Source organism: Labrus mixtus, chromosome 20 (genome assembly GCF_963584025.1).
Source record: "Labrus mixtus chromosome 20, fLabMix1.1, whole genome shotgun sequence".
NCBI classification, from domain to species: domain Eukaryota; kingdom Metazoa; phylum Chordata; class Actinopteri; order Labriformes; family Labridae; genus Labrus; species Labrus mixtus.
Genome location: NC_083631.1, coordinates 2,664,313 through 2,676,631, shown reverse-complemented (window position 1 = coordinate 2,676,631; position 12,319 = coordinate 2,664,313). Strand labels below are relative to the sequence as shown.

At 42.0% G+C, this 12,319-nt stretch overlaps 1 protein-coding gene across 3 annotated transcripts in view; it reads right to left on the bottom strand.

The window, feature by feature from the left end:
• The window catches only part of LOC132995414 (potassium channel subfamily T member 2), a 38,288-nt gene that overhangs the window by 14,775 nt on the left and 11,194 nt on the right, over window positions 1-12,319 (bottom strand). For all 3 annotated transcript variants that reach the window (XM_061065381.1, XM_061065383.1, XM_061065382.1), the window contains exons 2-14: window positions 11,128-11,207; window positions 10,298-10,400; window positions 9,948-10,010; window positions 9,065-9,113; window positions 8,578-8,637; window positions 7,777-7,851; window positions 7,498-7,581; window positions 7,027-7,121; window positions 6,261-6,441; window positions 4,212-4,376; window positions 3,033-3,169; window positions 2,183-2,246; window positions 428-536 (exon numbers count right to left, since the gene is read on the bottom strand). In XM_061065381.1, the coding sequence (XP_060921364.1) occupies window positions 428-536; window positions 2,183-2,246; window positions 3,033-3,169; window positions 4,212-4,376; window positions 6,261-6,441; window positions 7,027-7,121; window positions 7,498-7,581; window positions 7,777-7,851; window positions 8,578-8,637; window positions 9,065-9,113; window positions 9,948-10,010; window positions 10,298-10,400; window positions 11,128-11,207 (1,265 nt within the window). The remainder of the gene's footprint in view (window positions 1-427; window positions 537-2,182; window positions 2,247-3,032; window positions 3,170-4,211; window positions 4,377-6,260; window positions 6,442-7,026; window positions 7,122-7,497; window positions 7,582-7,776; window positions 7,852-8,577; window positions 8,638-9,064; window positions 9,114-9,947; window positions 10,011-10,297; window positions 10,401-11,127; window positions 11,208-12,319) is intronic.

Genomic DNA, 12,319 nt, shown 5'->3' with positions numbered 1-12,319 from the left:
CCTCAATGGGCTTACATCCAAGCTGAGCCAATCTGTCCAGCACTTCCTCCTGAGCTGGAGGGGCAGAGAGCTGTGCAGCTGCAAAGACACGCTGCTACAGGAGACAATTTTCAGGCTCACAAATCAAGCTGACAAACTCAGGTGCAGTGCAGACAGGACAGCTCAGTTTCCTATGACATCCCAATGCAACACTTTAATGGCATAACAAAATAAACTAGCCAAGTCAACCGTCTTTTACTCGGACTGGTGAGAACACAAATCCAGTCACAAACTGCACAATATCACCTGTCAAACTGGACTATTTTTTCCTGGGGTGTCATCTCATTATTTCCTGCATCCTGATCACAAAAAACAGTAGTTGCATCCAAACAGACCGCTGACATCTAAAATCACAGTCAGAGCATTTGATTGGCAAATCCCCGCCCACCTGCAAATTTGACGTGAAACTTGTTCTCTGGCTTGAGGATTTGGACATACAGCGGGCAATTTGGAGCGAAGTCTTTCACCGCCCAGGCGCGCAGGATGGTCTGATGATCCTGAGAAAATTGGAGAGGATAGATGGAGTGAAAACAGGGGAGGCGGAGTGGAAAGTTGCAACAGGCAAGAGAATGAGAGGTAGAAACCTATCATTAGAAGCGTCAGATTGTAGCTCTTCTCTAATAATCCTCTTAAACAACTGAGTGAGCAGAGGGATCGAATGGGCCTCAGAACATTCAAGAGTAATGCAATTCTGACTTACAGAGCAGTATTCAAGACTGCACAGAAAATGTGACAAGTCCATGGAGAATAAACAAATTAAACTGACCCTAAGATGGCTATGGGGCTTCTTTTACTGTATAGACTTTCTTATTTACTGTTTTGTAATAATGACATTTCCTGGTTAGCACTCAACATAGTTGAGGTTGATGGGAGCACTGTTAGTTTTGCAGGTATTTTGTCATAAACCTTAGTTTAGAAGTTGATTTTTTTTTACCTGATTATAGTACTAAATGAAACCTTAAGAGATTATCAAAATAGTTGACAGTTTTACTTAATGAAACGTGAAACTCGTGTACAAACCTTCATGTTAATCCATTCAGAACACATTTAACTGAAGATCTAAATTGTTCACCTCATGATGCGGGGCAGTATGTACTTTATGTACCTGTTACATCATGATCCCTCAAAGTCTTGATCACTCATTTGAGTCAGGTCAAAAGTGGCTGACTGAACATCAACCTGACCCTTTCATAGAACTGTGTCACGAGCATAAACTAATACGCAGGCTTTAGTCATCAACTAATCCATCTTTATTAACATTATGTTATTATCTCAAGACACTTTGCAAAAATAGCTAATCTAGACTTCAGATCTCCTCTTTGGTCCAATTAGATATACAACTCATCAAAACATTTACTCTCTTAAATGGGGAACACAATGGAAAATGTATTTTAAAAAAGAGACTATTTTAAAAAAAAATTTATGATCGTAATTGACAATGAAAAAATGCAAATCCTTATATTTAAGGAGCTGGAACTTTCAGTTTTTGCGGAAAAAAATAAAAAAAAGAGCTGACTTTGAAAGTAGTTGTCAATAGTTTTCTTTTATTCTCAACTAAAAATCCTTTAAAGCAAAAGTTTTGGTTACCTTATTACCCTTATTGACTTGTGATACAGGCGATTTAGTGGAGTCATGGTTACTTGTAATTCTGTATTCTTGTTCTATATTTTAGGTAATTGAGTTGTTTTGGTGTTAAATGCACGTTATTCAATGTTTGAGTCTCAATAATGTCATTCATTGCATTGAAACAGCAAACTGTTATGAAAGTTATCCTTTGTTTTGCACTCATGCCTGTTCATAGTTTTTCTTTTTGTCAAACTAGGTTTATTTTTCCCAAAGCTTCAGCTGCTCTGACAGCTTTTACTGTTTAGTGAAAAAATATAAAAATCCCGAACCATAACGAAACGAGCACTAACATTCAGCCAATGCATCGAGCCAAATCCGACTGTTTCCAGTGAATGCTGCTTTGATTCATTTTAAGACCCAATGTTCTAAAAAAAAAAAATGCAGTTTAATTCAGAAAATTTCAATTAGTTTTTGGGGGAAAAAATGAATTCATAATCTAGCGAGAAGTCTTAATTAGGATCTTCTGTAGTGTGAGGAGTGATGGCGGTACAGCGAAGCAGTGAAGTGAAGAACGTACAGCAGCAATGCGGTCCACTTCAAACCGGTTACTGAGGATAAAGCAGGCCTCAGCATCGTCCATCCTGCAGGTGGTTAGTAGAACATGTGGCCATCGGAGCGAGAAATATAGATGAAGAAGAGAGAGAGAGAGAAAATCAGCAGTGAGGAGAGAAGACACAAGAAGAGGGTGTTGTCATGTTATTGAGGGAAAGGACAAAAGAGAAAAAAAAGCAGGACAATAGAACAACAAACAAACACATGTGTCTTTCAAGCCCACGCCCTTTGTGGATGAGATAGTAGGAGGCGAGGAAACAAGGAGATTCAAACATACAGGCATTTGCTCCTTTTTATCCTTATGACAAAACAAGCCCAAGGAGCTGTAGCTGCAGTATATCAGAAGCCAGAGGGCAAACAGTAAGCAGTATGAGTCAAATGAGTCTTAATTAAAGCGAGGCTGTAGGTGTTTCAATTGTTCATTATGAGCTCCAGCTCCAGCATTGGTTTCATCACGGCTCATTGTTCTGAAATCAAGGCTCCGTTTCGACTCAATTGTTCTGGGATGGTAATTATTCTAACGGATGGATAAAATGGTAGCTAGAAGGATTGAATGGTTGAAATATTGAGTGGTGAAATAAATAATGGATAGATGGATAGATGGATGGATGGATCGAAAGATGGATGGCTGGATTAATTGACTAATGGATTACTCAACTGATAATTTTCTTCATTTAAGTATTTATTGATTTGTTGATTAATTGCAGGATGATGGATAATTGCTGTACTGATTGCTAGCTAGCTAGATAGATAGATAGATAGATAGATAACACTTGAACAATGTTGTTGTTATTTAGTGGTTATTTTTCACTCACTTGGCCCTCATCAGGTCTTGGTCTTTGAGGGCTGAACCCTGGAGGTAGATGACCCTCTGGGCCCACAGCGGCACATGAAGCACCCTCCTAACCTGAACATCCATCTCTGCCGGGCACAGGATCACCACATAGTAGTCCTACAAACACACAAACAGAAACACATTTTTCTTTTTGCCTGAAGAGGGTTTCACAAGAAATAGAACGCTACATACTTTTTTTTGGTGTTGGTCTGCTGTGTCGTATTACTTCTTATGCAAACAGCGACAAAGACATTTCTTCAGAGGTTGCTATTCACTTTTGATTGATTACCAATCTTCAAGTAGGGGGTGATGAATGATAACACCTATCAGAGGGCAACTGTTGAGCTGTTGAGAGTGCCTTAATAGCGAGTAGCTACTTGTCATCCTGATGAACAATGAATGATAACACTCATCCCTCACGTGTCTTATTTTGTTTCTGTCTGCGTCTATTTATTCAACTTAGTGAACTGGAACCAATGCCGAGCTCAGTGCACTGTTGGGTGAACCAGGAAGACAAACAGGAGCAGTCTGGCTCCAATCGTGCAGATGATTTAGCAACACAAGAGGAATGTAGCGACTGTGGATGGTTAGTTAGGCTCACTAGGTTTGGGACGTTCATCCTTTTCTTGTAGTTGCAGAAGAAGTCAATTTGGTTTTGTTGAAGCTGATGTGTAGCCACCCTTAGCTTACTAAATCCCCTATAAACCGCAAAAACTAATATTTTCCTACCTGTAACAATACACAACATATTCATATTGCCTAGTTTTTTATTCAAAAACTTTTTTTTTTAACTCAGTGTGTAGGTCGATTCTGGAGCTTTGTAATATTGTTTGATTAAAGTTTTTTGTTATAACATACTCAGTCTAAACTATCCTGATGATACAAAAATCCTGCTTTAATATTGACCCCCCCCCCACACACACACACACTAATACTGAAGAAAGCCATTTGCACACATGGATTCACCCTCAAACAAACACACACATCTGCTCTAACATGAATAAGACAGCGAATTGATCCGCAGTATTTCTGAATAAATCCTCTTCTTTAACCTCAGCTGTGCCGGCTTCCGAAAAGGATTACAGACAACAGACCCACACAAAAAAAAACCAAGACCCCCCACAAACACTTAGTCCTAATTAAAACCATTTGGAAAGACCTGCAGTCTGGGGTGTGCGAAGAACTCATTGAGGAAGTCCATGAGGAGGTCGATCTTAAGACAGCTGACACACAGCACCACGTGTTTCTCCGTCTGCGCCCTGTAGCGGCTGTAGTTCCCCCCGGACTTCTGCCGCTCCATCCACAGAAAGGCCAGCTGCTCGAACTGCATTCAGGATGACATCCATCACATTCAACAGATGGAAATTGGATTAAGTTAGCTGGAGTACAGGGAGGAGCCAGGTGGTATATTAAAAAAAACCAACAAAAAAAAAACCTGATGCCATGTACTGTCTAATGTTTCTGTCTGATTAGGGAAAGTGTTCAGGCGTATTACGAGAAGTGGAGATTTGTATCAGGAAGGTGGCCGAAAAGCACATGATATAGCAAAGGCCTCTGCAGAGTGGAAGATGGATGGAAGCATTTTACAGATAAAGAGATGAGAAGTAGAGTCATTGAATTTAGGGGACTAGACAAGTTTTTACGCTATATATGAAGTTATGAGAAAAAGACAGTATAGCTGAATCCAGATGTGCTTTGTGGCCCTCCTTTGCAGCCTGGAGAATGTTCTCGGCAGGACTCGAAGAAGAACGGGTGGACACACACATACATACAGACAGGGTGGGGGTGGTGTTTGGGGCAAAGGGGGGCCCGTTTTTAAATGTCAAGGGGTATTTAAGGATGAAAGATGGGGGGAGGGAGGGGGAGGATGGTGTGACACTGATGTCTGTGATGCTGAGGTCAACTTTTTTTTATAGTCGACTGGTGCAATCTTCAGCAAGAGTATGCGTATGTTTGTGTCTTTTGCATTATTTTGAAGGTTCTGATAAATTCATTCACAACACATTTTCCTGATAGAAAAAAACAAAAACAAAACAGAGAGAAGGTGTTCAATAGCTATTTAACATGCATATGATGCAGGCCTAGACCCACTGCCTAAGTGACATATTTAAAACAAGAAAAGCTTCCAAAGGTGTCAAATGATTTGTGAATAGTTTAACAGTAATGTGTGAGTGTGACTTTTTTGTGTTGCCCTAGAGAGACCGTCCTCAGCCTGCAGGTGCAGAACACACAGAGGAAACTCCTGCACTTAGCACTTTTACATCTTTTGGGAGACACACAGGTACCAGCTACCTAAGGAATAATATGTTTGCACAGATATGACGAACAACCATCATGATGTGATGCAGCTGGCAATGAAAAAGTGTTTATGATGCTCCCTGAGTGTGTGTGTGTATATGATTTCCTGAGGTTTCCTCTGTGGAGCAGCAAAATGACACAAGAGGGATTTGGGGAACTGCAAGTCAGAAAGACACACTCTCTCTCTCTCTCTGTTATCTGAGTAAAAATAGTGTTTCAAATCTACGTAGGATGCAATGAGTCATCACTTCAGTATTAGCAAGAGGGGAAATATACAAATAATTAGACTGAAAAGAGAAAAACACTGTAATGAGTTTATCAAATACAACAAATTGGCTTCTTTTTGTTGTGTGGCTATGCTCCATCTGTTTATTTAATGAATTATATAAAGAAGGTTCTTGTCATATTAAAAGCACATCTGTGCTCTCATTTTTTCAACCTTATTATAGCCCTGTTGGTTGCCAAAGAAAATATATTGAAAATACAATTTGAGATGAGTTTTATGCCTTTAGATCTTCTCAGGTTGTCAAATCAATGAAGTATTTGTATCACTTCTTATTTTTAAAGATTTATTTTTGGGCTTTTTGTGCCAATAATGGAGTGATAGGACAGTGGACAGAGTTGGAAATCAGGGGGAGAGAGCAGAGAACACCATGTGGGAAGGGAGCCACAGGCCGGATTTGAACCCGGGCTGCCAGCTTGGAAGACCATAGCCTCCACACATGGGGCGCGCACACTAACCACTGCCCCACCAGCGCCACCAGCGGCCCTTGTATCTCTTTTAAACTAACTTTCATGATGTTATTTCTCTTTTGCTGCAATGCATTATGTTCAACTTTCCCTATACTTACATATCTCTTTGTAGCTGTGATGTGTGATTGTATTAAACATTATCACCATTGTTTCTCACCTGGATTGGAAGAACAATGAGCGCCACAAAGATCATGATGACCACCAACAGCTGCGAAGGCCAGATTTGAGGGGTGACGTCTCCAAAGCCCACAGTGGAGAAAGTAACCACGCAGAAGTAGAGTGAGTCAAACAGGGTTAGGTTGTTACCCGCTCGTTCCAGGTGTTGGATACCACAGATGCTGATGGAGTTGGGCAGAGTGGAGAAAGTGAGAAAAAGCAAGTAAACGAGACTTCACACGATGGTATGGGTGCCTGTAAGAGCAATTTAAATTCATACTGTATCTGTATGTTATGCCTGTTCATGCATGACTGTAGGTGTGTGGTACGATCCATGTTTTAGTTGAGCGCCTTTGCGAAACATTGGATATTTGGGAAATAGAGTGCTAGCTGTGAGATTATCATGTTGTTTAAGGGATGGATGAGTCAAAAGGCAACCCTGGAATGGTCAGAGAGATTATTTCAGGCTGTGTGGAGGATCTTCTTGATTAGCACAGACTTTCACACCAGATATGCAGCAATCTGACACATCCTCCGCTGCACTGAAGCAATCGCCAGATGTCATTTCAGAGCGCTATCTCACTCACGCAGTTACCAATTACTTCTCTGCTCTCTGTCTTCCCCTCTCTCAGCCCCCGAATCATTTTTTTTTGTTCTTCTGTGTGACTCTGACAGCTTTCACTTCCTGCCTGATCCCCATTTAATATCTCTTTCCCCCTGTTTTCAATTCTTCTATTCAGTTTAGTGTCAGCAGTGAGTGTACCTACCACGTAAACATGAGACAGACCAGCGTGCTGATGAGTATCACCACCTGGTTAAACATGGCTGAGTGCGTCCGCTGGATTGCCCGGTGCAGATCATTCTGCAGAGAGATTGACAGGTACGTATGGAGACAACAACACAGCAAGTGTTGCATTGTTAAAGTGTAAAATGAAGATGCAATGCAGTGGAATATTTATAGACAAATAGCAGATGGAGATGGTTTATCAAGATCATTTAGAAAGCCTAGTGAGAATGTCAAAGGACAGAAGGAGGCAGGGAATGGGAACGCTTTGTTGCCAAATCTTGATGTGCAAGTTTAAATGTTCTGTTGTTGATTTACCTTCATGGCAGATAAAGCTGTTGAGCCGAAATGGCAGGGACAGAGAGGGGGAATCGCATGCCAACAGAAAATCATAACAAAGATGCTGGGATGGAGGTGATGAAATAATTGGATAAGCAGATAGGGCATCACTCACTATCATGTTCTCCAAAGCATGTTTGGCCAGCCAGCAATTGAGAAACACAGGGATGAAGAGATTTCTGAAGGAGGGCAGAATCACCTGTCAAGGAGAGAAAGATTCAGTCTGCTTGGCTCTTTTATCATCTTTTTTTTTTTTTGTCACATGTCACAGGGTCTCTCACTGAGATCAATTCTGAAGCAGCCATTAAATGTGTGGTGTGCATTCAAGTAGGGAGGACAGGACGGTGGGGCTTGAGTGCTGTCGGTGCTCTGCAATGCATATCCGTCCACTTACAGTGATCATGAAGGGAATGGCGCTGATCATCTCCAGAATGAAAGGGACACGTAAGACTTGCTCCCAAACGTTGCCCTGGAAACAAAAAAAACACACACAGGGGTCAGGAAACTCCATTGTCATGGTGACCTTTGGACGTAAACATAAAAGGCCCGATTGCTGAAAGTAGGAGACAAATTGATCTGCATTTTCATTTTCAGATATAATGGATCTGTATGTATAGGGATGATATAACTCCCTTGTGGCCTTTAAGAGATGAAGAAGCATTACTCAATTTCCTCTTGGCTTTGCCGCTCAATGAAGATGGCTACCATAGCCATTTTATGTGTCTGCCACCTGCATATGTCTGACCTCACTAGTGTAGGTGGATAGGCAGAGGCTATGTCCACAGGAATCAGTCAACTCTAAATGCTAAGTCCTCAAGCCTCCAGAGTAATCTGCAGAGGGAGCCCTTTATGGGCTTATAGAGTCAGGTACATCAAAGGCAGGGCAACCTATTCATGGATCAGCCTCCCACAACAGCAACACAGGGGCCTCCCCTGAAGTATTTGTGATGTGTTCATGACAGGACAGAGCTGATGAACACCCAAACCCCACTGAGATGTTTTCCAAATAAAAGAACAAAGGGGCAGTTTGAGGGGAGAAGGGAAACTTCAGTTTAGTCGAATGAACACACAGAGGTGAGGAAAGTGGACAAACACCACCCTCGAGCAAATCACACACATGTGCGTCACACACACACACACACGCCACACATGTTGACATCATAGCGCCGCTGGGGGGCGATGACGAGTGACTCACCTTGTAGCTGAGATACACTAGCAACATCGTTTCTGAAAAGCTGATGAAAGCCACAAGCACCTGCAAAAAAAAAATCAGAGAGAGAGTAATAGAGAAAATGAGAGATGCAGACACAGAGGGAGAGTAGACACACGCAGAGGAGTGAGGATAGTCGGAGAGCTTAGAGAAATTAGGAGTTGCAGAGATGGAAGAGTGGAGCGTGGGTGGAATCAGAAGGCGTGCTGGTGATTGAGCTTGAAAGGGAACAGGTCTAACTGAAGCAAGAGACTGTCTGGTGTCTGACTGTGTACGTTTATGTGTGTGTGTAACATTACTGTGAGTGTAAATAGTAGTGCCAGAGAAATGGATCTGAGGTTCTGAAATAATGTAAATGAACTCATGAAAGGAATGCACAAATTCTGACGTGCGGCTGTGTGCGAGTGCATTCATGTGTGCAGATGTGAAAACAAACTTTGTTTACACAGGGGAGTATACCGATGTATCTGACCTGCAGCGCCCACAGCGGTAGAGGTCTATCCACCCAGATGATCAGTTTCCTACAGAGTGAGGAAAACAGACAGCAGAGGACAGAGATGTGGTAAAATAAAATAAAAATAGTACACAAATTAGACAGAGGCCATTACAATTAGCAAAATATGTCTACCCACATAACAAAGACAATTATCACAGTCGATGTCACAAATGAAATGATGCTGTTCACAAAATAAATAAAGTTAACAGCTGCCAAAGTGTATAATGTAGGAGGAGTGTTACTTTCACACAGTTAAATGGAAATTTACAGGCTTAATTTGAGGAAAAAGGCTCTTAAAAAAAAAAAAAAAAAAAAAAAAGACACCCTGGGGCTTATCATGGCCGCTTGCCTGCCTGTGCTCTGTTTTGCTCCTGAGTCTGATGCCTGGAGCAGGAGGCAGCCCATCCCCTTCCAGAGCTCTCTCTGTCAGGCTCCTTATTCATGTGGAGCCAGAGCTTAGCCAGAGTCACCAGCCACCATTAGATCAATAGGTCCCTGAGCAGGAGGCACAGCATCGCCTCAGGTCCACATATACTTCCTAGTTCCTCTCCTTTTCTCTGCTGTTGTATATTACATGCTTTATCTCCACTAGATCGCTGTTGATTAGGCTGCACAGGCACTTCATACATATTATGTTGACAGGTAATCCATGCAGTTGGATCGTGACAAATGAATGTGGATCTAAAATGCTCAATATCAGCACTGTGAATTGCATCAGTTAAGGGAAGTTGAATTGATTGGGTTACACAACGTTTCCGACCAGTGTGGGCAGTGTTAGGGATGCTTTTCCTTCAGGTGGTGCAGTTTCAATGCCCTTCCTACAGGGTGGAGCTATGAGACACACACATAGCCTACTTACCAGTCAAACTCACTCAAGGGGCGGGATGATGTGTTTTGTCGGGTGCAATTCACTCCACTCACACTGCCAGGGAAAAAAAACCCAAAGAAACAATGAGAGTGACTTCTTGCCAAGCATCACTCTCTAAAACTGGACTGACCCTCAGCTCAGTCCAAATATCAGTTCATTCTCCTGATTACATCTCCACCCCACTATGTGCTCAAAGCGTCATCCCCCTCAGGATACTCTATACACACACACACCGTTATCTCATCTATTGACCTGTTGCTCTCCTTTCTGCTATCGGGTCTGCACAGTCACAGAGACTTTAGTTAGCCTCATTAAGATCATGTAATCAACATTTCCCTCACCAGCTGAGTCTCTCCTCTTGCGGGTTGTCCAACAAGACTCTGACAATGTAGAGGAGGCAGCTCAGTACTTTCAGAGCAAAGTTAAACATTCGCACTCGCAGACCTGCAACACAAAAGGAACAAATCGATACTAAACGAACAACAGAAGCTGAGTTTCTAAAGAAACCATTTTTATTTTAAATATCAATACAATGTTTATACTACTTTTCAAGTATGACTTATTAAATATTAAGAAAATTACCTAAGATACAAATAAAGATTTTATGGGGGAAAAAATCACAAGTACAACAGTAATCAGATATTGTCGGTCAATGTTGGACTGGGACTTTGCTTTGTATAATACAAAGTCTATGCATTATTTGACCTTGCCTGCTGAAAAGCAATTTTATGAGCTTCAAACTTCAGTTTATATTACAAGTACAGTGTGCTATCATTAGCAGCATAAATAAAAATGAATTTAGGCTTTAATTATTTGTTTATATCTAAAGTACAAGACAGACCTGACTCATGCACATGATTCTACCTGAGTTAAGCTTCAATAACAAATGCTTTATTTTATACCTTCATGCACGCAGGAGGAATAAACAAAAAGAATGATATCCATGAGTCGACAATTGATAAAAATTGCTACACAGCTATCACAGTCACAAAACATGGACAAAAAAAAGGTGATGAAACACAGGGCAAGAATGACACACACTAAAACAAAGCAAGGCTCCTCAATCAGAAAACAAGGAGAACTGAAGTGGTAAGAAAATACGCAGCAGACAGGAAATTCACCCAGCTCATTACAAGCACAGACAATGTGATCCCAAACAAAGGCAACTCACTGGATCTTTGGTTTTTGATGAAGAACAGCTTGAGGCGCTCCTTGAAAGTATTCTCATTCACATAGAACTCTACCTGCACCCTAAGAGAGAGACGGAAACACAGGCAGAGACAACAAGAGATGAAGAAATACGCAGAGTGCAAGGGAAATATAAGAGGAAGAGGAGGCGCTGCAGGTGATTGAAGAGATGATACACTTCTTTTTGGAGTCAGAGGAGAGAATTGAGGAAACAAGTGGAGGCCTGGTAGAGGAAACGTGGAAGAGGAGGTAAACAACAGTTGGACAATTGGACAAATTGCAGGTAAAAAATAGTGATAATGAGTATTTGAACCATGAAAAGTATGGAAATAAGATACTAAATCTGGCTGCATTAAAGACTAATGGGTTTTTGGAGGAAATGGTGATCATGCTTGTCCTCCTGCCCATAGGCAGACAGCTGCAGTCAGTCTCGTTATCTCCACTGATTAAATATAGAGCAACAAATTACTTCCCTCTGATGTTTCTGCAGAACATGGGAGGCCATAATTACTGCTCTTTCTGCCTTTCTATTCTGGCACCCTCCCGTTAGAGGGACGCACACACCAACACATACGCAGTTACTGTACAAACACAGGCCTAAAATACAGGCATGCATCGCGGTCATTAGGGTTATTAGACCATACACACGCCCATCTGACATGGACCCACATGGAGAGACATGATGGAAATGACAAAGAAAGCCTCTTCAGACACCTCTTACATGTGCACAGACTGCCAGACGGGCTAGGGGTGACTGTATTTCCTGTCTGACCACCTCAGGGGAGGATTCTCAGTAGCTCTCCTTTCATCCTATGGAGGGAAAAGTGGATGACTCAGGTCGTGGATGAAAACGCCGGGCCTTTCTCGCCGGTGGTCTCCTCACAACACACAGACTGATGAAAGAGAGGCAGAACACTGCAATCTATTCTCCTGTCTGCAGGAAGAGAAGAGTGTGTGTGTGTGTGTGTGTGTGTGTGTGTGTTTGTCTTGGAGGAGGGGGGCGTCTTCCCAGGGTTCCAGAGTGACGCTTTACCAGCACCCCACATGGTCAGACACACACACATACACATCAAAAACCAACGGCACACTTTCCCAGCAACATTTGGGGGGATGGGGGGTAAGTTTCCTCTTTGTTGCTATAGCAACGTGGGATTCGTTGTCTTCCCCCTCCTTCC